This window comes from Abrus precatorius, unplaced genomic scaffold (genome assembly GCF_003935025.1).
Source record: "Abrus precatorius isolate BTA unplaced genomic scaffold, Abrus_2018 Scaffold7, whole genome shotgun sequence".
Lineage (NCBI taxonomy): Eukaryota > Viridiplantae > Streptophyta > Magnoliopsida > Fabales > Fabaceae > Abrus > Abrus precatorius.
Genome location: NW_020874417.1, coordinates 30,524,573 through 30,548,879, shown reverse-complemented (window position 1 = coordinate 30,548,879; position 24,307 = coordinate 30,524,573). Strand labels below are relative to the sequence as shown.

The 24,307-nt window shown below is 34.4% G+C and overlaps 5 protein-coding genes across 5 annotated transcripts; 2 read left to right on the top strand and 3 right to left on the bottom strand.

The window, feature by feature from the left end:
* Positions 1-817: 817 nt before the first annotated feature.
* On the top strand, positions 818-3,279 carry LOC113871072 (probable ubiquitin-conjugating enzyme E2 C). The gene is made up of 6 exons (XM_027507819.1): positions 818-1,152; positions 1,471-1,498; positions 1,966-2,196; positions 2,485-2,548; positions 2,623-2,682; positions 2,912-3,279. The coding sequence occupies exons 1-6, from the start codon at positions 1,031-1,033 to the stop codon at positions 2,965-2,967; spliced, it is 561 nt and encodes a 186-aa protein (XP_027363620.1). The 5' UTR covers positions 818-1,030; the 3' UTR covers positions 2,968-3,279.
* Positions 3,280-3,810: 531 nt separating this feature from the next.
* LOC113871071 (rhomboid-like protein 19) lies at positions 3,811-5,498 on the bottom strand. Its single transcript, XM_027507818.1, has 5 exons — positions 4,986-5,498; positions 4,784-4,889; positions 4,473-4,675; positions 4,248-4,385; positions 3,811-4,005 (listed from the first exon to the last, which is right to left on the bottom strand). Exons 1-5 carry the CDS (start codon positions 5,330-5,332, stop codon positions 3,918-3,920), a joined length of 882 nt encoding a protein of 293 aa, XP_027363619.1. The 5' UTR covers positions 5,333-5,498; the 3' UTR covers positions 3,811-3,917.
* A 1,255-nt stretch (positions 5,499-6,753) lies between these two features.
* On the bottom strand, positions 6,754-15,176 carry LOC113873812 (uncharacterized protein slr1919). The gene is made up of 16 exons (XM_027512137.1): positions 14,683-15,176; positions 14,136-14,311; positions 13,339-13,504; positions 13,097-13,149; positions 12,576-12,719; positions 12,339-12,443; positions 12,120-12,245; positions 11,717-11,917; positions 11,191-11,297; positions 10,930-11,092; positions 10,713-10,778; positions 10,162-10,255; positions 9,593-9,705; positions 9,070-9,140; positions 8,083-8,233; positions 6,754-7,623 (listed from the first exon to the last, which is right to left on the bottom strand). The coding sequence occupies exons 1-16, from the start codon at positions 15,008-15,010 to the stop codon at positions 7,186-7,188; spliced, it is 2,502 nt and encodes an 833-aa protein (XP_027367938.1). The 5' UTR covers positions 15,011-15,176; the 3' UTR covers positions 6,754-7,185.
* A 1,874-nt stretch (positions 15,177-17,050) lies between these two features.
* On the top strand, positions 17,051-20,171 carry LOC113873557 (pentatricopeptide repeat-containing protein At4g21065-like). The gene has a single exon (XM_027511716.1). It carries the CDS (start codon positions 17,075-17,077, stop codon positions 19,964-19,966), a length of 2,892 nt encoding a protein of 963 aa, XP_027367517.1. The 5' UTR covers positions 17,051-17,074; the 3' UTR covers positions 19,967-20,171.
* Positions 20,172-20,985: 814 nt separating this feature from the next.
* On the bottom strand, positions 20,986-23,960 carry LOC113871767 (serotransferrin-like). Its single transcript, XM_027508871.1, has 7 exons — positions 23,873-23,960; positions 23,381-23,741; positions 22,094-22,675; positions 21,947-22,003; positions 21,564-21,713; positions 21,189-21,322; positions 20,986-21,086 (listed from the first exon to the last, which is right to left on the bottom strand). Exons 1-7 carry the CDS (start codon positions 23,958-23,960, stop codon positions 20,986-20,988), a joined length of 1,473 nt encoding a protein of 490 aa, XP_027364672.1.
* Positions 23,961-24,307: the final 347 nt, after the last annotated feature.

Below are 24,307 nucleotides of genomic sequence, written 5' to 3'. Positions count from 1 at the left end.
TCTTATAGTGATGTTGGGGTTGGTGTTCAGTCACATTCTACGAATTTTTAGTTATTAAAACAATAATCTAATTGAACAGAGTTACTTTTTATTTGTTGAACAATAAAATATAGAAGAAAGATTAGATCACAAAAAATAATTAGATCTTTATCATTGAAATATTTAAAAATAGGTAAGTCGAATTTTTTTGTCTTTTTTATATTTACATTTTCTCTCGTTATTCTATTCTAGTTTATGATATTTGAGAATTGTCATCAATATTACAAAGTAAATTTAGAATAATTCTTTATTCTACAAAGTCTAACAATAGGAGGTAAATCTTTAATTATCTAGTTCTATAGTCATAATAATTAGCCCTCTTTTCATGATACAAGTTAAGAGAAGTAATTCAATAATAAAACCTTTTTTGTATAATGATTTCTTTACTATTTTTAATTATAACATTTTTAAAATTGTGGAAAATGAAACTCAACATATCATGTGCATATTGACTCATTAGTTTAGAGTGTTTATACAAGTGAAAGCTAAAACTAAAATAAAAAGAAATGACACCTGGTGTAATGTGATTAAAAATAAAAATATTAAATGGAAATAATTTTTTATAAAAAATTAATTTTATTCAAACTAAATAATTATTATACCCAATAAAACTTTTCTTAAAAACAAAAAAAATTCAAATTCAAGTAATACTATTTGAATGTCTATAAATTCAATATGTATTTTTTTTTATACAATCATAGATTTAATTTAATAATTATAATAAAAAAAAGTTATGGAAATAAGAATATTTCAAAAGAAAAGGAATGAAATGAAAATTGAAAAGACAGTGAACAGTTACAACCACCCAGCAGTGGCTACTCCGAAATCTGCAAATCCAATTCCCATTTTCTGTTCTCTGCCCAGTCTTCCCTTCGCTTATCATCATTTTCTATTTTTCTTCACTGAAAAGTTTTTTTTTTTTAAAGAGATTGAAATCTGAACCGTTGATCTTCTTGATTGGACCTGCATCTTGATCTTCTTGGTCGCTATCATGGAGGTCCGCTCCCTCCCCTCCGCCGACAACTCATCCGGAAACCGTCCACCGCCCGCCGTTCCGTCGAAGCAGCTGCTTCCTTCTCCTCACTCCGTCGATACTTCCTCCGTTTCCCAAAGGTTATCCTCTATCCCTCTCTCAATCACGAGTTTTTTTTTTTTTTTTTTGTGTGTGTGTGTGTGATTCCTCTGAAAAACTCCGTGAAATCTTTCAAAAGTTGAACTTTTTCTTACCCATATGCAAGGAAAAAGAAAATTGTTTTCGATTGCTTCATCGCGAACGATTATGAATTTGGAAATTTTGATTAAAATTTTTACTATCCATGTATTTAATTGATGCCCCATTTATTTCTTTGTAGCTTATGTGGATATGGTTGAATTTGCAGCTTGTTTTCATTGGAATTGTTTTTGATGGTTTTGTTTTTTATGTAATTGCAGACTTCAGAAGGAATTAATGGCTCTCATGGTATATCTCTTTTTGCTTGAATTATGATTTTTATCGTTGTTATTATAATGGACCCTTTTCTCTTGAATCCCGCTTCATCTCTTACAGCCATGATACTTTTCTTGAATCAATTCTGATTTAATGAGTTGAGTTCTTAAGGAACATCTACAAAATCATGATCATTATCAAACTTTTTTATTTTTGGAGGGGTCCCTGATGGCCTATTTGTGAACTTTTGTAAATATTAGCTTTTGGTGGCTGCATATGCTGTGAAGCTTTAAAAATGGTGCAACAATAGTTCCTATATTGTAAAATAACATGTATAAGGGTGATGAGGCATTGTGTAAAATAACATGTTGGGATACCCTTTGATCTTTAAGAAACTAAGGTGTTAGTTACTGCTACTTTCTTTTTATTCACATTATAATTTGTTATCTTGTTCTCACAATCACAAACATACTAAATGTTGATAATGACTTTACCTGCAGATGAGTGGAGGAGATCTTGGAGTATCGGCTTTTCCAGATGGTGAAAGTATTTTTACATGGATTGGCACAATCGAAGGTGGAAAAGGAACACTGTATGAGGGTTTATCTTATAAGCTCTCCTTACGTTTTCCCCTGGAATATCCTTTTAAACCACCCCAGGTGAAGTTTGAGACGATGTGCTTTCATCCAAATGTTGACCAATTTGGCAACATTTGTCTGGACATCCTTCAGGTATTCATGAGCTTAGAGAACAAAAGAGTATGTTTTGCCATTATCTGTGTTTTGACAGGTTTAGATCTACCATTTGGTTTTACTATGAATGCCAAATATATATAGATTAAATATCACTTGTATTGCTATTACTGTGTTTTGATAGGTTTAGATCTACCATTTTGTTTTACAATGTATGCCAAATATATGTAGATTAAATATCACTAGTATTGCATCACTGTGCACTAATGGTTCAATTGACTTCATTCTCTAAGAGCTAGTGTATGCCCTATTTATGTGTTTTTACAGGATAAGTGGTCTTCGGCTTATGATTGTAGAACTATTCTTCTATCAATTCAAAGTTTATTGGAAGGTCTGTTCTTGATAATTTTTTGAGTTATGCGTTCACCTGTGTACTTGCCTGAGCAACTTACTTTCTAATAGCAGAGCCTAACCTGGAGAGTCCTCTAAACAGCTATGCGGCAGCACTTTGGAATGATAAGGAAGGTTGGAAAAATATTTTTTAGACTGACAACTATTTATTTCTATTGTTCATGTGTTTTCATTTAATCTAAAGCTTCAATTACCATATTCCTGGAGGCTTCTAGGATCTTTCTTACCTTATCCGCTTCCTTATTCAATACATCTGCTTTTGTAGAGGTTTTGAGTTTTGTACTTTTTTGTTGAATGCATGTTTTAATTGTGGTTATGCATTCATATGGAATATGTCATCCAGATTACAGGAGAATGGTTCACAAACAGTATTTTGCTGGAGAAGCTCTTGAAAGCTGATTGAACAATTCCACATCGAGATCAATTAGTTTCCGACCATAGTTGTAAGCGTTTGTCTTAAGAAAAATCTGCAGCTTAAAAATACGTCAGTTTTTTTTTTTTTTTTTGTAATTTGCTTTGATATTGTAACCTGAAACTACGAGAGTTCAGAAGTTCTCTGCAAGTCTTTTGATAACTTTCTGTATAGAAGTTGTAAAAGTTTTCATTGCGAAAAAGAAAAATGACTCGATGGCATCTTGCCATATAGTTTCCTTGGTTGTACAACTCTTACAACTGTATATTCATGTTAAGCAATTGCTAATTTTTTAAGTGCTTAAAAATTTGTTCATAAATTATTTAATTATGGGATAAGTGTGAAGTTTATAATTATCGTCTTAGTGGGGAAGTCCATAATAGAACATGCCTTTTGTTACTTGGTAAGAAATTCCTTGAAGTGCTTACTTGTACCAAACACAGTCTATGGACATTTTGCACACGTCTCTGCAGCAAGCCAGAAGCATTTATTCACTTTCAGGAGCTCACTATTTTGATACCAAACAACAACAACAATAATCAATATGGACTAAAAATAAGGCTAGTTTGAGATAATATATTTAAGTGTCATGATTATTTATATTTTTAAATTACTTTTCGAACTACCAGTCTTCAAAATTATAATAAAAAGAAGTATTTAATTATGGAATACAACCAAAGGCAGCAAGATCTTCAGATCCAATATTTAGGTCGCAACTAATGACACGTTCAAAACCTTTCATGGAGTTGCATAATCAAGTTTGGAATCAATATATGCATCAGGAAAAAAAAAGGTTTCATAAGGATCACAGTCCAAAGACAAATTGCCCAATGAAGTCTTCCTTGAAGACAGATTCCTTGTTACCGTACCCCCGTGAAATTGTAGTCATGATAAATGCACATTAACCGAACTTATCTGAATTTACAAACGCTAACGATTATACCTTTCCTGCTGCATCTGTTTGCAGCTCCCCTTCACTCCGTGCAGTAGCCAACCTTTCTTCCAATGCTCGGGCACCCCTTTCTCTGCAAGAAAGGAGGATTCACAATGGTGAGTTGCTTTAAGAGTGTAATCACTTCAACAATGATATGATAGGGGTTATTGCTATTAATTTATCAAGTAAACCCAACATGCAAGAAGAAGTCAAAGCAAAAACAAAGTAGTTCCAGAGCTGCAACTTGTTTATTTATATGATTGCTTCACAATAACAAATTCTAATACATACAAAAAGATGTGTTAAAACCACAACACAGTGAGGGGAAATTACCGTCTCCTAGACGCCTCAATGGGGTCAGAACCGGGCAAAGGTTCAGCTCCTAAAGTGTAACCTTGAGCATCACTAGAAGCCTCAGATCTTCCACAAAGCATTCGATGAAATATTGATGCAATAGGGTCTATAACCGGTCTATATGGCAGCACAAAAGTTGCTTAGAAAGATACTAAGAGCTTGTAGCCTATCGTTTATTGAAGTCAAACTTAAACCATATCTTACCTAAAAATCTCTGGAAAAAAGGTAGAGAATGCAAAATCCTCACTTGGGTCACCCTTAAGTTTTGTTTCTGGTTTCCTCTGCCAGTATCTTAGGTAAATCCAGCTCATATATGTACCAAATATTATAGTTGGAAGATATGCTGTTGCCTCTTGTGTCCAGAAGCTCATAGCCATAGAACACAATAAACTGATAGACGGTAACCACTGAACAAAAGTGGAAGTGGCAACATATTTAGGGGATCACCGTGGACCCATTGACACTGAAAATAACGAATTAGAAGTTAAGGAACAGGCAAAGAGTGCCAATCAAACCTTAATTTTGATCTTGAGGAAAGGAATCTCTTGATCTGGTATAATTTGCTTGATGCCAACCAAAAAGCCAGATATAACACCATGAAATCCAGAGAGTGGCATATAACTAGAACATTGGAAGAGCATATAAAGATCAAAATCATTAAACGAAGATGCAAATGACACACATACATTGATGAAAATTAGAAAAAAAAAAACTCACAGGTAACGCTCCTGCCTGGTAATGTAGTAGAAAGCAATAGCAGTGGTGAAAATGCAGAGAGAAGTTAGAAAGTTAACAAGAAAGATGAATCTGAGAAATTCCCTGGGACCCCACACCGGTTGAAGCAGCTTCCCAATGAAGAGAAGACCAATTGTGCTGAGCACAACCCCATATGAAGATTGTTCAAGATAACCAGCAGTTATGAGGTTCCAAGCAAAAGGGATGGTTTTGGCGGGAATGAGAGCGAGGTAGGTTATAGCTGAAGGGAAAAGGCGTAGTAGAATGTGAAGAGCAACGAGGAATAGAGAGAGAGAGAGAGATACCTGCGACTGTGAGAGCGTGTTCATCGAGAATGGAGTTTGAATCTGAAGAAGACCAGATTTGATTCGCTTCACTTCAATGCTGCGTTTCCACTTCTGCTATATAGCAGAGGTAATTGTAAACAGTAAAATTCTCATAATATTACTGTTATAGTGCAGATGGAGAATGCGACAAACAAAACGATTACTCTTTTTCTACCCCCTCGAAATCCAATCCTATCAACTCAATTGCTTCTACATAATACAAATCCTTTGCATTTCTTCTACTTTAACTCTCATCTTTCGTTTCATGCCCCACTCGTACTCTTCTTTACAATGCATGACATGAACAAAACCCAACTTTTCATTTCCACGTCAATATCTATATACTCAATTCGTTACATATGCAATAACTCACAATAAAATCTCTTAAGTATTTATAAATATTTTTAAATAAATCATAAATCTTATTACAAATTTTGCTTTTGAGATAAAAATATCTAACATAAATTATGAAAAATACTTCTTTACCACTAATAATGGACACCTAAAGGTGTACTCTTTTATGTTTAAAGATGTTTATATGTATAAATAAAAATAAATAAGTGAAAGTTAAATTAATAGAATATGGTATCAAATTTTAATAGTTTAAATAGTGAAACTAGCAATTACTTCACTTTAAATTTAAATTTGGCATATTTTATTTTCCTTGCCCACTAATAATATACAGCAGTACTCAAACTAATATTGTTAGGACTCACAATAGAAAATACGGACTTAAACTATTTTATTTGGTATACATGTTTGATTTAACTTATTTTGAAAATAAGTAATTAGTTTTTTTAATAACTTCAGGAGATTTTTTTAATACGTCATCAACACAAAGCAAAAAAAAAAAACTGTTTTTGCTCTACATAAGATTTGCAAAAATAGTATATTTATTAGTATAACTCACGCCACCTTAAAAATATTCTTGATAAAAATTATTTTTTACGACGACTTTGCAAAAAAAGAATAAAATAAATTTAAGTTGTTCACCCATATTTTAAAATGTTCAAATATCAGTAAATTTGTATTAATAAATCAGTGTTTCAATATAAAATGCTCATATTGATCTCCTTAGCCATCGAATATTTTAAACATTTATAGCACAAAAATTTGATTTTACTGAATACAATTCTCCCATTTCACCCGAGGGAGCAAAATATCAAATCTCCCAGTAGCTTTAAAAAAAAACTTTCACAGCAACACTTCACGAATGAACAAGTAGAAACATCAAACTCATCCGATGCATCTCAATTATCATATTATCATGATTAATCCGATACCTATTCAAGTTGGATATAACTAAAATAAGTGCCTGTGATTATCCACTGAGTGAGGACTGATACAAAGATGTAACCAAATGGAAATAACTAAAATAAGTACCCGTAACTATGAACTGATGATTGGTATTGCAAAGACGATTAGTAACCAAAACACATTTTATTTTATTTTTATAAAAATGTAACACTTTACATGAGCTGTGTCTGTAACTATGAACTGATGATTGGTATTACAAAGAATATTAGTAACCAAAACACATTTTATTTTTATAAAAATGTAACACTTTACATGAGCTGTGTCTGTACATACTGGTAGGGCAACTAGATAAGGACTGCAGCAACAACAACTGTAAAAAGACAAAGCAATCCTATGCCTAAATTTTACCTGCCTGGCACCAAATTGGCTCCATGGCTAAAACATTCAACTTCAGCTACAAACACAATTGCTTTTGTTAGCAGTAAATAATGAACTTTCACTTTGTAGTCATCCATAAGAATAAACCTTGGTATTTTTTATTTTTTTGTTCTTTTAACCTTGTTGGATAGAATGCTAAAACTAAATGTTTTTAGAAAATTTCATGCACTGACTGCATATCTCTTGGGAGCATCAAATATTTGGCCCAAGTAAGCTTCTGACAGAGACATAACAACCCGGTGGCAAGCCAAAATTGAAGCTGTGATAACTAATAGAAGGGAAGCCCAGCAGAACCGCAGCATCAATACTTTATCCTTACTTGCAGATTTTAGAACCTTAGAGAATATCACCCTAAGTCGACGGTCTCTAACTATGGCATTGTAATCATATGTAGGCAAGGAGGATCTAGGGGATAGACCTGATTCTTTGTTGCTAGGTCCATTAGCCAATATCACCCTGGAAGATTGAGAAACTGTAATTCCTTGTCCAAATAATTTAATCATCCATTGGCACATTATGTCAGTTATGATCTTGCAAAGTTGTTGCCGGAAAAACTTTCCCTCCTTTGAGACCATTGCTTTGATTAATGAAGCTCCATCCTGTTCATTCCATGCAGAGTAAGTTTGTTACATAAAATAACTATTTCAGCCAGGCAAAAAAATCTTGAAGTACAAGCATATTCTGTTTACCTGGAAATATAACAGTAGTAAAAAACTCAAACTAATAATGCAAGACTCAGTATAATAAATATAGTCATAGTATACTAGTTTATTTGGTACAAAGGAACGTTTACAGCAATAAACTGGAACTAAGTCAATTCATTTACAAATTAAAAAGTCAAAGCAAGACTACAAGAGAATTTGGAAACCTCATTCTCTCAAATCAACAATTCATCATTCACAATTGCATATGGCAAATACGCCAATCATATATCAATTGCTAGTTATGAAAAAGTACTTGAATACAGCAAACAGCCAATATAGACAACCAAGATGGGAGCAATGACAGACTCTTAAAATAAAAGAAGCAAGATAGACAGACAACTTATAGAAACTCACAGCTGTCATGAGAAGTCTTCTGAGAGCAACGCCATCTTTGGATGGTAAAAGCCTCAAGATCAAATATGCAACATCAAGCGAATCAGTGGCCTTATTTGACAAATGATCAAGGGAAGTTTCACTATTTGATGCTACTAGTTGCAAGGCTTTCCTGATAAGGTATCAGAAGTATGAGACGTTACATTTATAGCAGTAAAAAATAACAAATTATCAAGTAATAATGAATTAACTAAATCAGGCCAGCCTAATGCATACATGTCTCTTGCATGATGTTCAACTTGAGTGTATAACAAAAGTGAAACGGACAGTTATCAGGCACTACATACATATACAGATCCTACCCATAAAGGGTCAGTATTTGTAGAATAGGTGTTACTTAATGAGTATAAAATTTTCATGATATAATAACAGATATTTTATAAAAATGGCATTATAAAACTTCTAGTGTACTTTGGTGTAATAGAAATTTGATTCTTTGCATATGTTTCAACATAATTGCCAGTTAGTGTACCTAATTTGGAGATGAGTAGCTATAGCAACAGATGAGTACCAAATTTTGAGGTTTTTCCTAGTTCAGTGACTGCCTACTAAACCTAAACCCTTATTATGGAATAATCTAATGGCTTCAAGGAATGGGTAGGAGAATAATAGAGGAACACAACTAATAGCAATAAGCAGCTCTTGTGTACATTTCTAAGATCCCACAGAGAGCTTCAGATGCGTACTACTGTGTCTTATATTTGAATTAAGATAACAATTGGCACTTCTTTTAATCTTTTCAATCAAAGAGGGCCTTGCTGTTTTCTACATTAGTAGTTTGCAGATGAAACTGAAAATACAAAGTAGATAGATCCTATAAAAGAAGATGAATATTAGGTTGAAAAATAAGCATTAAAAACTGATTACAATTACTAAATAATATAGTAGATTGGAAAAAACAGAGCTACTTCCAGAGAGCATACAGTCTAACATGTCATTTTGACATACCTAGTTGCCCCTACCCTCAAGAACAGGGAAAGCCTTTGCCACTGGAACTCCTTCTTCCGGTTTAGAAGCACCTGAACAAGAGAAAATAAAATTTAAGGAAAAATAAATGACCAATGTTTTATTCTACAGATAGCAATATGAGTTTAATGATCAAGTAATCTAGATAGTTTAGTATATATTTAGAAGAAACAGCACAGCACAGAGTACCCATTTGTAACCGTTAAATCCATCAGTAGAGATGATGTCTAATACTTCAAACTTCACATAGATAAACATCCAAAATACATCGATTGGTTTGATGAGACATGTTAAAAAAAATCATGTGCGGCTCAAGTTTGAACAAGATTCATATATAAAAACTTGTCATCAAATTTCTTCTCATTTTTCCTCAAGAAAAAGGGCTCAGAATACATTCTCTACACTTTAAATATCTGCAAATAACAGAAAATACATGATGACATGTTTCATGTTACAGTTCTTTGGACTAGTGGCACAAAAATCATTGTTCAAGGGCTTATAGTACCGAATGCAATATATTCCTTGTTGCAGCTGAGTTTTCTGTGAGAAGTTTCCGAACAACATAAGGATACGCAGCTTCAAAAGTCTTGAAATTTCTATCTGCAGCTATAGCCAAACCTGAAATTGTTTCAAAGAAAAATACATGTTGAAGATAATGTAAAGAGAATATTATAAATTTGATAATGTTAGAAATATGGTCTGAAATCATTTGTGATTTTACATAACGGCTTAAGCTTTTGGAAATGTTGGTTGATGACATGGTATCAAAGTTTCTACAAACCAAATGACCTAGACTAGAGTTCCATCCTGCTGCCTCCATTCTTCTAATAAAAGTTGATTTTAGCACAAGGTAGGTGGACTAGGCTTTTGCATGAGGAGGTGTGTTAGAAATATAGGATAAATCCTGTCATATATCTCCACCTAACAACTTACACTTTTGGGATTTTTGGATCAAGACAAATACAAATATTTCAAATTACTGCATGTTGATTCATACATAATGAATAGAACTACTAGGATGACTGACAATAGATGCGAATCCAAGATGTAATCTATGTGATATTGAAAGTTTACCTTCCAAGGAAGCTAGGGATCGCAGGACAAGCGTATAATATGGTGGCATACGGAAATGATACTTGAGTGCTACAGACCAAATCTTTCCCAGAACCTTGACAAAAATTTATTGAAAATTCAGTAACTGAAGAGAACTTTACATAAGTAAAAATAAATATAAATTTAGAAAACCAACTATTAACATATGATTAACTAAACAGCAACCATTACTTTGCTTAGATATAAATTACTAGACAAAAACATATTTTAAATGCATATGCATTAAGAAATGCTAGTATTTATTTCCCATAACAAAATATTTAATATTGACAACCAGATGAGTATTGCATTTATTACTTAGACCAATTTCTATAGAGTAGGAAAAGCAATCAGGCATAAACCACAGGTTATATTTGAAAATATTAGTATATGAATATGATGCCATATACTTAACGCATTCTATTTCAGTTCAGGTTAGTACAAAACTAGTTAGAAATCCTACTAAATCTGCAGTTCTTGACGCTCATCTGACACACAATTGATTTACTACTCTTCTTAAACATAAGTCTTACCCGGCTGAACTTCACATCAGGAATTCCTTCTTTAAATTCTACTTCTCCTAAGGCATGTTCCAGTTCCTGGAAATTTAATATTGATTTAGATGGTCATTATGTGAACACAAGTTTCAGAATAACAAAAAACTCTGTATATTAGAATGCTGTTATTATTTGGTCAAAGTTCAAACATTCAATGGCAAGATGAGCAAATTCTGATACTCAAGTATTATACCAGGGTAACAAGTCGGATATTTGTCCCTGGCCTCACAACATCCATATCAATCAGAGCATGGACAAGGGATGCCCAGTCACCGTTTACTATATGAATTATTGAAGCCAACATAGCAAACTGATGCCTTTTTTCCATTTGACAGAGCAAACCAAAATCCAGAAACCTATCACACATACAAAGTAAAAGAAAATTTATTTAGATATTTATGATGAAGGAAAACCATAATTTGTTCACATTGGATAAGAAAGGGAAAACATATACCCTATTTGTCCCGAGGAAGTGTAACGCAAGTTACCAGGATGTGGATCAGCATGTAATAAGCCTGTTTCAAGAAGTTGCACCAATGTTGCTTCAACGCCTTTGTTCACCTGAATTAATCAATGCGTAATAGAGATAAAAGTTAATTGAATTTGATGATATCAATAAAATGACACCAAACACAACAAGGTTTTAGTAGAACCAGTCATTCTTAATTGGTGAAATTTTCAGTTGAGAAAAAATGGTCAAATATGCTAATGGAAGATTGATGAATAAATTACACCACTAACTAAATCCAGAGCCATATTTATTTTGAAATTGAAACTATTAAATAAATGAAGGCCAAAAGTCCCCTTTACACTCATACTTTGCTTGTAATCCTATTGGAACACCAATGATTTTCTTCAATTGTCCAACTGTCTTCTACCATAAGCCAATAATCAGGACATCATCAAACATGCAAGATATAGTTTTTTTTTTTGCACAATGTAAGGACAAAAAATGGATAACTGCATTTTTATTTACATACCAAATCAAGAAGACGCCTTTTTGCATCTACTTTCTGCCTTTCTGAATATTCAGAGACATTTCCAACAGAGTTTCCAGTAGACAGAGAGAGCAAATCTGTTGGACTTTCACCAACCATCCACTCCATGGTCAGAACTCTCTTTCGACTTAAATGTGGAAATACTTTTGGCACGTGTATGAAGGAAAAGGAAGAGTGAACTTCCTGCATTTAGTAATAACATGTCAATTGTAAGGGTAAATAATGTCACTGTTTTATGACTTCTGTCAGAAACCAATTCAACCTAGTTTCAACTTAAAAGTTAAGACCCATTTAATAAAAGATTTCATCAATGCCCTAAATTGTCCAGTTCTAGAACTCATCAATATTAACATAATAAAGCTCCAATTGATATGTCATTTATTACCATAAACTTTGAAGCATTTGCAGCCTCCAAAGTGTAATCCAATTCACCAACAAAACCTCTCCCTAGTTCATCAGCATATAGGCGAGGGTCACTCTTTCTCTTGCCAATCTTTTGCACCAGCCCCAACTGAAGGGATAATATAAACACATAATTAAGAATTTAATACACGATAGAGTGACACAGGAAAAAAGTCACTAGCGAACATAAGTCAATACAAACCCCAAGGCGAAGGATGTAGATATCCCGCACCACCACATGATGCAAATTAGGACGCTGAACTTTCACAGCAACATTATTACCATCAGTGGTACGGGCAAAGTAAACCTAGAAAATACAAAATAAAAAAAAGTCAAACAATCACACCAACAATTTTAAATAAATACAGCCACATGCATCCGATTCACAGTAACAATATTTAATCATACATGGCACTCTATTGGCGTAGCTAAAAAGTACCTGGCCAAATGATGCGGCAGCTATAGGTTCCTCAGAAATGTAACTGAAGAATGATTCCAGAGGAGAACCTAACTCTTCCTCAATAATCTTCATAGCAACAGTCCTGGGAAAATGAGGGATTTGATCATGCAGTTCTGATAATGCCTGTACGAAGAACACAGTAGAAATATATAGACATTAATTGTCAATCCAGTCATTCAAACTGTTAGTACTTAGTAGAACTGCAATCATGATCGAAAGGCAAATGAAAGAAGTTCCATCTACAGCTTATATTATATTTTACCAGAAGTTTCATCTAAACAAAGAAAAAAACCTATTCAATACAAATTAGTAGTACTACTGCTAAAGAACATGTTTAAAGTGTGGTAATCAATAAATTTGACATAGAACCATACTATCATCAACTAACAAGACAGTACCCCTACCCATACCTGACAATTGGCCCTATCGTTTTCCAAGTTCATCAAAAGAAATAAATGTTCGGCAATAAGGAAATGGCAATACACAGTTTTTTATCTAACCTTGGACATCTCAACACCAATGATATCTGGCCTTGTGGAAAGGGACTGTCCAACTGCATCAGCAATCAAATGAATGTAACAAGGATATTGATAATCTTGTGACTGCATGAGAAATGAAAGCCCAAACAAAAAAATTTAAAGCAGTAGGAATTACAAAAATCATATAAGGAATAATAATTAAATGATGATAAGCATATAATTTAACAATTATATTAAGATGTAAAATAGATTAAACTCCTCACCTTTTATAAAGGTAGGCCCAAGATTAAGCAATGTTTCCTTTAATACCATCCCAAAATTATACTGAGAGGATGTATCATCCATGTCCTCTTCAGGATTTAGCCATAGAAACTTTCTAAACCCTGAAGTTCGAATACTGATCATAGCAGAGGCAAAGGAGGAAAGTACCTTCCAAAATAAAATTTAACTCAGTAAGAATACACTTTAAGAAAAAGTGAAGAAAGCATCTTGCAAGTGATCTAACATCAGGGCTAGGATGAACTCCACTGTCATATTAAAATTGAGAACAGACTGTACCTAATTCAATACCAAAATCTTGTCAAAGTCATTATAAAGGGCATCCTGCCTATACACATAGGACACATCTTCAATTAGCATGTCTCCATGGCATATGTTGACAAAACTTTTAAATTAAAAATTTAAACCATATCATTAAAAGATAATCCTTTCCAGATCGAAATTTAATAAAATAAGTGAATAGCTGTCAAATGTTGCATCAAACTAGGAAAATAAAGGAACGACAACTGCTTGCGGGAGACACATTGGATCTACAGTCCTTAATGAGCCTTAGGTCCTAGGCAAGTACATATATAATTATATCTCATTTTATCCATGCAGGAACAATTATCTTCATAGAAATGCTGTGACTTGACCCAAAAGGAAAAGTAGATAAAAGAAACATTTTCAGAAAATAAAAGTCAGGGAAATTTTCACGACTTAACCCGATGCTATGAAGGAAAATGGAAGACTCGTAGACAGAATCATTTAATATTTTTATTCCAATGGCCAACCCAACTACCTCAAGAATGCGAAGGGCCACCACATGGGGTCTAGCACTGAAATACTGAGCAACATCCTGAGGATCATAAGCTTCAGGGAGTGGCTTCGACCAAATCTTAGACATATAATAGAAGTAAGCAGCATATGCTTCCAAGGCCTTGAGATCAGACATGAGCAGATCCACTCCAGTTAGTCCTGAAAGACAAAGAGAGATCAAATCCACTTTCAAGGCCTTTGTCAACATGCAATTCTAAATACAACACCAGAACTTAACGTTATTTTAATTTACAATATTACAACAAAAACTCAAACTTATCTCATTAAAGACACCAATTACAGTGATTTGATGAAAAGTGAAAATACACGCACAAGTTCCATAATCCACACTCCAATTAGTCACATTATCACCATCAATCACCCGAACAGAACCCACTAATATGCATCACCCGTTGTCACCAACCACGAAAATACCAAATACCCATTTCACAAAACCCAATTTCACAACAAATTAGGCACGTATAACACACCCCACGAGCAAAAGAAGCAATCTTTTTATCAAATTCAACCTGGGTACCAATGCTGAGGCCAAGAAGGAGCACAAAAGGCTGGAGCGAGAGGGTCTTCAAGATTCCGAAGCCAAACGAGGTCGTCGATTTTCTTGGCAACCTGGGGAATGCGGAAGGCCTCGTGGGCCCACGCAACACCGTTATCGATCCCTTTCTTGAGGAACTTCATGTCCTTGCGAACCACCTCAGCAAAGTGTGTGAAGTTCCCCAAAGCTCGCTGTTGCTTCTTCTTGCTCTGAGGACGCCTCGACGACGCCGTTGCGGCAACGGCACGCGCGGAGATGAGGGCGGACATGGGCGGTGGCGGTGGTGCAATCGCCGTCGCCATGGACGGAAAGGAAAGAGGTTGGAGAGTCAAGTGTTGGAGTGAATGCGCATTTGGGTGTTCAAGGTATTGATTATGGTGTGTATGTGGGTTGAGCTGTGAAGAGAACTTGTGAGTATTGGCTTTGTTGTGTTGTATGTGTGGCTGTGGGGTGAAGCTGATGTACGAAGACGATGATGATCACAAATAAAAGGGAAATTTCGAATGAATTTACCTCATTGGGCAAAAGAAATTTATTTTAATTAGGAACATGCTTCTTTTTTTTTTTCAAGATCACAACGTTAGTGCATGTTTTTTCAATTTGTAAAGAGAGCTTTTAACATTGTTAAGAGAGATTTTTTTAAAATTTGATATTGATGTTAATTTCAGTTTAGGTCTATTTGTCTCTTGCTACGGAGTTTTCTCTTCATGATTTTTTTATGCGTTTCTACTTTTTTTAATGGACTCTGAATCATTACATCATAAGACAACATCTCCAATAATAACTTCATTGTGATTTACAACGATTTATAATATTTAAAAATTAATTTATTTTTTTTTACTTCATTAATTATTTAATATTTAATTAATACTATAATCTTGTTATTAATATTGATGGTTCATATTTTATGATATACTAAACATATTATTACATATCCACTCGATATTGTTTTTTGTTATGGTCTTTCTTTTCCCTTTCTTTAATACTTAAATTTTGTAATTTATATTGACATGTCCCTCTTCCTATATTTTTAGAATTAAGTTTTTAAGAAAACATTTAATAAATACTCTTTAGTATATATATATATATGTCATTCATTTTTTAAAAGACAAATATTTGTAAATACCTTATTCTTTTATTTGTTTTTGCTTTATATTTTCTTTGTTGCCTTGTGTCAATTCAAAGAGAGAATAAAATTTTTTATGCTTATTTATTTAGCTGTTAAAAATCAGTTTACACAAATCTTAATGCAACAAAAAAATAATAATTGGATTACTAATTAATTATTGCTGCATGAAAGTGGAGTTTCCAACTTTACAAATAAAAAAAAAACAAATTCGGCCTTTTATTTTTCATTTTTACAATTCAACTCTTCTAATTCATCACTTTAGTCTTCTATATTCTTATCAATATAATTTAAATCGTAAATACGCAAATTATAATCTAGCAAATTTCTCACTCGAAGAGAACAGTGCTAATATCGTGCTCTTCTACACAACAAATATTATTTTTCCATCTTATTCTAATCAAACTAAAGTGCATTTCTTGATGGGCATATTGTGAACCATTTCGAGACATATAATATATACGATGATTTATAGCAAGTATTGGTGGAGATTAATATTTTGATTGCAACTGATGCCTTTGTCACAAATTCGATTGCAAATTTTATCAGTGAAGCAATTATGTATGAAGATTGTTCTTCTCGATAAAACCACAAAAAGTTAGTTCAAGCATTTTCAGTCCAAGAATCCATATTAAAAAATTTGCACAAACATATCGTAATTTTATTTAATATATATATATATATATATATATATATATATATACACCATGTATTAAGTTAAAAAATTTTAAAACAAATCTTAACCTTATTAATCAAATAATTTAAAAGTTAAAAAACTATTTATTATTTAACTAAAATAATAAATTATAAATGTGTGAATTATTTAATTTATATAATTAAAATTTAATATAAATTTTGTAGACTTACACTTTATATCAATGAAATTTAAAATACTAAATATGATTAGTGATGTAATATAATAAAAAAAAGAAAAAAAAACTAGGTAAAAAATATTAAATAAATAACAATGATAATACTATTAAAATATTTATAAATCGAATTTTTTTTTTATTGAGTTGTAAAAATTTAATTAGTTATGTTTAAGAGTAAAGCGTTAAGTATGTGCTTATTTAATACTTTTAATTTAAAAAAAAATGTGTAAATTCTGAATTAGCCAATTAGGCGTTGAAGATACGACAGCGTGGCAAACTCACTAGATTTTTTTTATTTGCAAAAGATTAAGATGCATTCTCCGGGTTGTATCTCTGGTAGATGACGCTCACAGCAACTGAGCAACGCAATGCTGTGTCTCTGTTCCAATTTTCATGGAACACTGAGTTGGGTCTTCCCCACCCACTTATCATTTTCTCCCTACGCCCATTACCCAAGTTCTAATTTTTTCACGAAATCACACCACCCCACTAACAGTTCAACTCATCAAAGTTCATGCACGATACCTCAAAGAGTTCCTAATGGTAGTAGAAGGCATGGCTCAGTGCCTCAAATGGACAACATCGAGAGGGAACCTATCTTTACGAATGTGAATGACAAGCAGAGGCTTAAGCAGTATTCTTCCTTGTTGGGTGATTGTACCTTGAGAGAGGCTTTGAATGAGGGTAAGGCCATTCATGGACACCAGTTAAAAAATGGGGTTCACCCAGATTCTCATTTTTGGGTTTCTCTGATTAATTTCTATGCAAAATGTGGGTGCCCTTCTTATGCATGCCGGGTGTTAGATGAAATGCCTGAACAAGATGTTGTCTCGTGGACTGCATTGATTCAAGGTTTTGTGGCTCGGGGTGATGGTCGGAAAGGTATTGATTTGTTTTGTGAGATGAGAAAGACAGGTATACTTCCGAATGAGTTCACAGTGGCTACTTGCTTGAAAGCTTGTTCTATGTGCTTTGATGTGAGCTTGGGGAAACAGGTTCAGGCGGAAGCTGTTAAGGTTGGCTTGTTATCTAATGTGTTTGTTGGATCTGCGCTGGTTAATCTATATGCCAAATGTGGCGAAATGGATCTTGCCCATAAGGTGTTCTTTTGGATGCCTGAACAGAATGAAGTATTATGGAATGTGTTGATCAATGGCCATGCGCAAGTGGGCGATGGGAAAGGAGCGTTTAGATTATTTTGCCAAATGTTAAAGTCAGAAATAAATTTCAGTAAATTTACGTTGTCCAGTGTTCTCAAGGGATGTGCAAATTCAGGAGACTTTAGGGATGGGCTTGTTGTGCATTGTTTAGCAGTCAAAAGTGGTTGTGAATTAGACAAATTCTTGATTTCCAGTCTTATAGATTTGTACTCCAAGTTTGATTTGGTAGGTGATGCACTGAAACTTTTTTTTATGGTCACAGATCATGATGTAGTTTCGTGGAGTTCAATGATTGCTTGCCTTGATCAACAAGGGCATGGCCAAGAAGCAGCTAAGCTATTTTTCTTCATGAGACATACAGGTGTTGAACCAAACCAATTTACCTTTGCACGTGTTGTTAGTGCTGCCACTGAATTGGGGAACTTGCATTATGGGAAAAGTATTCACGCTTGTATTTTTAAATATGGGCTAGAATCTGATATCTCGGTAAGTAATGCTCTTATCAGGATGTATATGAAACACGGTCATGTGCATGATGGCGCTCGTGTATTTGAGGGAATGTCAGGACCAGATCTTGTTTCTTGGAATAATCTGTTGTCTGGATTTCATGATTATGACTCCTGTCAATCAGGACCTAGGACTTACTATCAGATGATTGCTGAAGGTTTGAGGCCCAACGAGTATACATTTGTCAGTGTTTTAAGGTCTTGTTCTAGCCTCTTAGACATAGACTTTGGGAGGCAAGTTCATGCTCAAGTTCTGAAAAACAATCTTGATGGAAATGACTATGTTGGGACAGCCCTTGTGGACATGTATGCCCAGTGTAGGTGTACGGAAGAATCATATGTAGCTTTTTCTAGTTTGATCAGTCGAAATGTCTTTACATGGACAGTAATGATAACCGGTTATGCCCAAACTGACCAAGCAGAGAAGGCTATTAAATTCTTCAATTTAATGCGGCAAGAAGGAATCAAGCCCAATGAATTTACTGTTGCTGGCTGTTTAAGTGGTTGTTCTCAAATAACTGCTACTGAGATTGGCATGCAGCTTCACTCGATGGCAATTAAGAGTGGAATTCTGCTTGATATGTATGTTTCCAGTGCATTTGTTGATATGTATGCAAAATGTGGCTGCATAGAAGATGCTGAGACTATTTTCAAGGGATTGGTTAGACGTGATACAGTCCTCTGGAACACTATGATATGCGGGTTCTCTCTGCACGGTCAGGGTGATAAGGCTCTAGAGACCTTCCAGGCAATGAAAGATGAGGGCAACTTACCAGATGAGGTTACCTTTATAGGTGTACTTTCAGCATGTAGCCACATGGGTCTTATTGAAGAAGGGAAACAACACTTCTACTCCATGAGCAGTATTTATGGCATAACTCCAAGGGACGAGCATTGTGGTTGTATGCTTGACATTCTCAGTCGTGCTGGAAGATTTGAGGAGGTTGAAAGCTTTGTTGAAGAAATGAAGCTAACATCCAATGCCTTGATCTGGGAGATTATACTGGGTGCATGTACAAAGCATGGGAATCTTAAATTTGGTGAAAGGGCTGCAGAAGAGCTCTTTAAGCTTAAACATGAGACAGACTCAACTTACATATTACTTTCTAACATTTTTGCTAGCAAAGGTAGGTGGGGAGATGTAAAAAAGGTAAGGGCCTTGATGTCCAGCCAGGGTGTGAAAAAGGAACCTGGATGTAGCTGGGTAGAAATTAGCAAAAAAGTACACGTCTTTGTGTCAGGTGGTGTACATCCAAACATTCAGGAAATTCATTTGAAACTGGAGGAGCTTGGTCAAAAACTTAGATCGGTGGGTTATGTCCCACAAGTTGAACAAGTGCTTCATAATGTTCCAGACAGAGAGAAAAAAGAACATCTTAATCATCATAGTGAGAAGTTGGCTCTTGCTTTTGCTCTTATAAGCAAAAGCCATATGAAAAGAATCTGGATTTTTAAAAACCTTCGCATTTGTTGTGATTGCCATAATTTTATGAAGCTTGTCTCAGACATCACAAATCGAGAAATAGTTATCCGTGATGTTAATCGGTTCCACCATTTCAAGGATGGATCTTGTTCCTGTCAGGATTATTGGTGATTTGGCTCTAAAAACAAATCCACTAAACTCTTACTCAAGTAGTTCCCTGCTCTGCAAAGAACTGCATGGGCAACTCCAACAAGTTTATGTTGAGAAGAGACATATAACACTGGAAAGGAACTCACAGTTGAGATTATCTTACATACTACACATTGAATCTAACAACTTTCCACTTTCAATGTCCTCATAACATGCACGCAAGCCTTTACTCTCACTCATTTCAAACTTGGGACACATGGAAAATATTAGAAAATTGAATTAACACAATAATTTACAATAGCCCATTTTAATGCTCAGGTCTTGAACATTTTTATGTGGCTCGTAAAATTTAATAGATAGTTTACTTATAGTTTAAACTTCCTCTAGGCTCTAGCGATACAACGGCATTGAAGAATACAAGCTGATACTTTGATTCCGCAGGTCCCACAATAAAATTTGAAATTTCAGTGTCAATGAGTCTAGTTTACTTTTATTTAATTGTACAATTTTTTTTTTTGTGATTCCGTAGACCTCCGTCTCAGATTCGAGTCCCCTCATTTTCTGGTGCAAACATGAGGGTCATGTACAGGATTCCCTCCGTCTTAGTCCTAGTTTAGTTACCCAATACACCAGCAAAAGGTTATGTTGTATACAATTGACAGAAACACGTGCTTTATGAATAAAGCTTGTATAGGTTGTTTCTGAGGTATGCAGTCTACTATGTCCATCCATATCTATCTATGTGGGTTGGCATTAAACAAGGACAGAAACCTAAATGGACAATGGAAATTTTTTATTCAAAATTGGTGAATTTTCTTAATATCGAGGGTCGGAACTCAGTGAGCTAGACTACTTCTCATTATTGAAACCTACAAACACAATACAGGAATATAATGCAAAACCACGAACTTTTTGGTTTTTATCCTTAGCTCATCATGTAGGTTTTTACCAGTACTACCCACATTAAACAAAATAGTACTCGTGACAACTTGCACCGCATATGAAAGTGAACCACAGAATAGAAAAATGCCAAGTTTCTTCTACTTGGGAGTGAGTATTCCAAGTAATAATTGTAACATCAGGAGTGAGAGCATAGCCATTAGTTGTGAACAGCAAATGCATGAAGATGAAGACGATTCATCTGTTATGGCATATGTGTGAACAAAGTTAGAGCAGCAATAGGACTATGATTTCTTCTATCATAAATTTATTACTCCAAATAGATGATAAAATTCAACTTTACCTGAACCATTGTCTGCTGCGTATGAGGTGACTCTGGCTTCTGGAGCATTTAATTTTTGTATGCTTTGTGAGATTGAAGCTGATTTCCCCAGATATAACCTTGTGGCCTTTTCAATCATGGCTATTCCTTGGGTACTGCAATGAAGGGTTGAATTTTTGAGTCATATTTATATTAGTACCATTGTACCGAGTACTGTTTCCATCCATATTTTTACATACAGAAATCTTTTAAATTTTTACTTGAACTCAAGTTTTTTTAAAAAGTCGTTGTTTTAACTCAAGTTTAACTCACGTGGGATATACTGTAATATTAAAATCTGCTGTAGAACATAAGTCAAGCTAAAGAGGTCCCATGCCAAGATACCATATATTTTACCTTGGACTAAATAAGTGGCTGCGAACATCATTTGAGGCATAAAGAGTATCCACCAAACTAGTATTCATCAATGTTTCTAGAACATGTTTTTTCTTCTTGTTGGGCATTGAGTTATGTGCCATTATCACATTTGCAGGAACAGCTCCAAAGCTGGTTAAGGGTGAAGCAAACAACTTTAGTTACAAGTACAATGAGAAAAGGATAAGCACCACTAAGATGTTGCTAACAAAAACATATGCATTTAGCTTAAAGTAGTTTCACAATAACATTCTATCATAAAGACATCTCAACCAAGTTATTCATTCTCGCTCTCTGTTCAACCAACTTAGATGACAAGATGAAAGCAAGGATTTTTAGGCAACCCATCAAAGTGTGAAGCTTACGAGCAATCTCCAGGATAACCATTGATTTCTCTGCATCCCCCTTGAGGACAAAGGTACCTGCAGTTAATCAATTGAAAAATTTTAGTTCAGTAAACACATTTACTTCATGCATTACCTGAAAACTCCTAATTAAGGCAAGGTACTTACATGAAGTCCCTAACAGACTTTGTTGACCATAATTGGCTATGAGGCCCCTCCATTGAATAGAGTAAGGCAGTATCACCCTTAACAAAAGCAATGTCTCCCAATTCCTCTATAAGGCACCTAAAAGCTCCTGAGTGACCAGAGTACAAACCTATTTCATGGCAAGTTTCATTCTCTTTTCTGCATGCATTGCATATATCAAAACCTTCAACCTCTGAAGGAGCACATACATCAGAGAAGAAACTAGTTGCAATTTCCTTGTCACTCAGTTTTTCATTGTTAATAAATTTTTTAATGTAGTTGATGGGGTAGTTCCATCCAGCTGCTGTGGAGTAACCTCCATGGCAAGACTTGTGGCCTTTGAAATCCATTAAAGTGATCTTTACATTGTTCTCACATGCCCTTCTGTTTACAACTGCAACAGCTTCATAGGTATTGGAATGATCACAATAGATCTCATTGGCTATGGCTTTCATTGAATGATTGATGAATGCATAGTATGCAAGCCCTGCTTCTAAGTTCACCAAATCTGCTTCTCCTTTCTTAATTGACTCCACGCAACCTTGGGCTTTGTCTCTTTGGACACTGAAGAAATAGGAAATCAAGAATCGAATCACTATATCACTGCAATGTAGTTACATTTTCATTTGTCTGTTTGATAGAATATGAATCTAAAAAGGGTTTTGAGAGTACCAGCAACATCAAGTTTTCTATAAAGAAGACTAACCATTGGCTTTGCTTGGGAAGAAGAGTATTAAAGTTGATTGTGTTCAGTGAATGGTAGAGACTGAATGTCATAATTCTAATCGGTTACTTTAAAATCAACTCCGTAAATTAAATTAATTTTGTATTTAAGGGTTGATAAATAATATGATAATATCATATTATAAGAAACACGAAAACAAAATTAATAAACTGTTTTTATATCTTTCTCTTGTAGCATAAAAGAAAATTAATGTAAGATCGAAATTTTACTTTTTTTATAGTCGGGCAAAACTAAATGTTGTATAATACTACTACCTTTTTTTTACCCTCTCTCTAAACCCTTGATTGTTCAGACTTTTAAATTATTTTTAATTTTTACTTTTATATTAAAGTTTATCATTTCCCTAAATCTTAACTCTCTAATCTAGCTACTTATTTATTTAACTATGAATGTTTACAATTTTAAACATTTTTAGCATATTTTAAAATAAACTTTTATTTAACTTGAAATTATAAATTTTACTTAAATTAAAAATTAATACATGTATAATAATATATAAAAACATTTACTTAAATTTTACTTACCATTTCCAGGTGTAACCCATTATCTGGTTAATGACACTAACAAAGAACCGACACTCCTCCACTTCGTCCCTCACCGCGCACCACCTCACGCCGCCGTCATCCGTCGCCGGAGAACTCGGTGCCACCTCTCCGGAGCTCTCATTTCCACTGCCGACAACCCCATTTTCCGATATCGGCGCCGGAGCACCTGGAGAACCTTGATGCCACTTCCCAATCACCACCTGCGACGGGGGAACGGGCTCGCCGGAAGGAGACCCATCAGCACCACCGTCGGCAGCCACAGGCGGAAGCGTGGGTGGCGACAGAGGAGATCGGAAGTCGTGATCATCACTGGAGCTTGGTGCCGGCAATGGCTGAAAACCTAAGAAGTTAAAACACAAAGGGATCAATGAGAATAGAGGTTAAGACTTTTGTGTTGTGATTGGAATGTGGATGAGAAGAAGATGAGAAATGAGGATGCATGCATGCATGCATGCATGATGTGATGTATACCTTGAATGAAGGATGATGAGAGAAGAAGAGAGTTGAGTGAGAAGAGAAGAAAAAGAGCAAGTGTTGTTGTTGGGATCTGCATCTTCATTTTGGTGGTGTGATGATGATACGATGAATGAGGTTCATGTTGTTGATTTCAAATGGTTGTTTTGTGTGACCCTTTGCGTTATTACGAAGGAATAGCATAGTGGTAGGGTTTACGTGCAATACAAGGAACAATAAGTACACTAATTGTATACAAATGGGGTAGGGATTAACTCCTCATGCATGTTACCCTAACTTGACTTTGATGAAAAAGTCAACAATATGAAAGATTTACAATTATAAAACTTCTGTAGATTCATTATAGTTATTATGGATAGAATAGTTAATTACTTGTGATAATTACTCTTTTTATTTTTAAATAATTTTCAATGATTAATTACTTTGAAGTTT

What these genes read in the sequence shown, in the direction of transcription:
- LOC113871071 (XM_027507818.1), bottom strand. Translation starts at nt 5,332, where the DNA reads ATGAACACGCTCTCACAGTCGCAGGTATCTCTCTCTCTCTCTCTATTC. An exon ending in ACCAGGCAGGAGCGTTACCT is followed by an intron (nt 4,890 to 4,985) that starts GTGAGTTTTTTT and finishes CCAATGTTCTAG; the next exon opens with TTATATGCCACTCTCTGGAT. An exon ending in TCCTCAAGATCAAAATTAAG is followed by an intron (nt 4,676 to 4,783) that starts GTTTGATTGGCA and finishes ACTTTTGTTCAG; the next exon opens with TGGTTACCGTCTATCAGTTT.
- LOC113871767 (XM_027508871.1), bottom strand. Translation starts at nt 23,960, where the DNA reads ATGAAGATGCAGATCCCAACAACAACACTTGCTCTTTTTCTTCTCTTC. An exon ending in CTCATCATCCTTCATTCAAG is followed by an intron (nt 23,742 to 23,872) that starts GTATACATCACA and finishes TTAACTTCTTAG; the next exon opens with GTTTTCAGCCATTGCCGGCA. An exon ending in AGCCACTTATTTAGTCCAAG is followed by an intron (nt 21,323 to 21,563) that starts GTAAAATATATG and finishes CCTTCATTGCAG; the next exon opens with TACCCAAGGAATAGCCATGA.
- LOC113871072 (XM_027507819.1), top strand. Translation starts at nt 1,031, where the DNA reads ATGGAGGTCCGCTCCCTCCCCTCCGCCGACAACTCATCCGGAAACCGT. An exon ending in AATTCAAAGTTTATTGGAAG is followed by an intron (nt 2,549 to 2,622) that starts GTCTGTTCTTGA and finishes TTCTAATAGCAG; the next exon opens with AGCCTAACCTGGAGAGTCCT. An exon ending in ACTTTGGAATGATAAGGAAG is followed by an intron (nt 2,683 to 2,911) that starts GTTGGAAAAATA and finishes TATGTCATCCAG; the next exon opens with ATTACAGGAGAATGGTTCAC.
- LOC113873812 (XM_027512137.1), bottom strand. Translation starts at nt 15,010, where the DNA reads ATGGCGACGGCGATTGCACCACCGCCACCGCCCATGTCCGCCCTCATC. An exon ending in TGGCCCTTCGCATTCTTGAG is followed by an intron (nt 13,505 to 14,135) that starts GTAGTTGGGTTG and finishes TTATTTTGGAAG; the next exon opens with GTACTTTCCTCCTTTGCCTC. An exon ending in CTGCCGCATCATTTGGCCAG is followed by an intron (nt 12,444 to 12,575) that starts GTACTTTTTAGC and finishes TGTATTTTCTAG; the next exon opens with GTTTACTTTGCCCGTACCAC.
- LOC113873557 (XM_027511716.1), top strand. Translation starts at nt 17,075, where the DNA reads ATGCTGTGTCTCTGTTCCAATTTTCATGGAACACTGAGTTGGGTCTTC.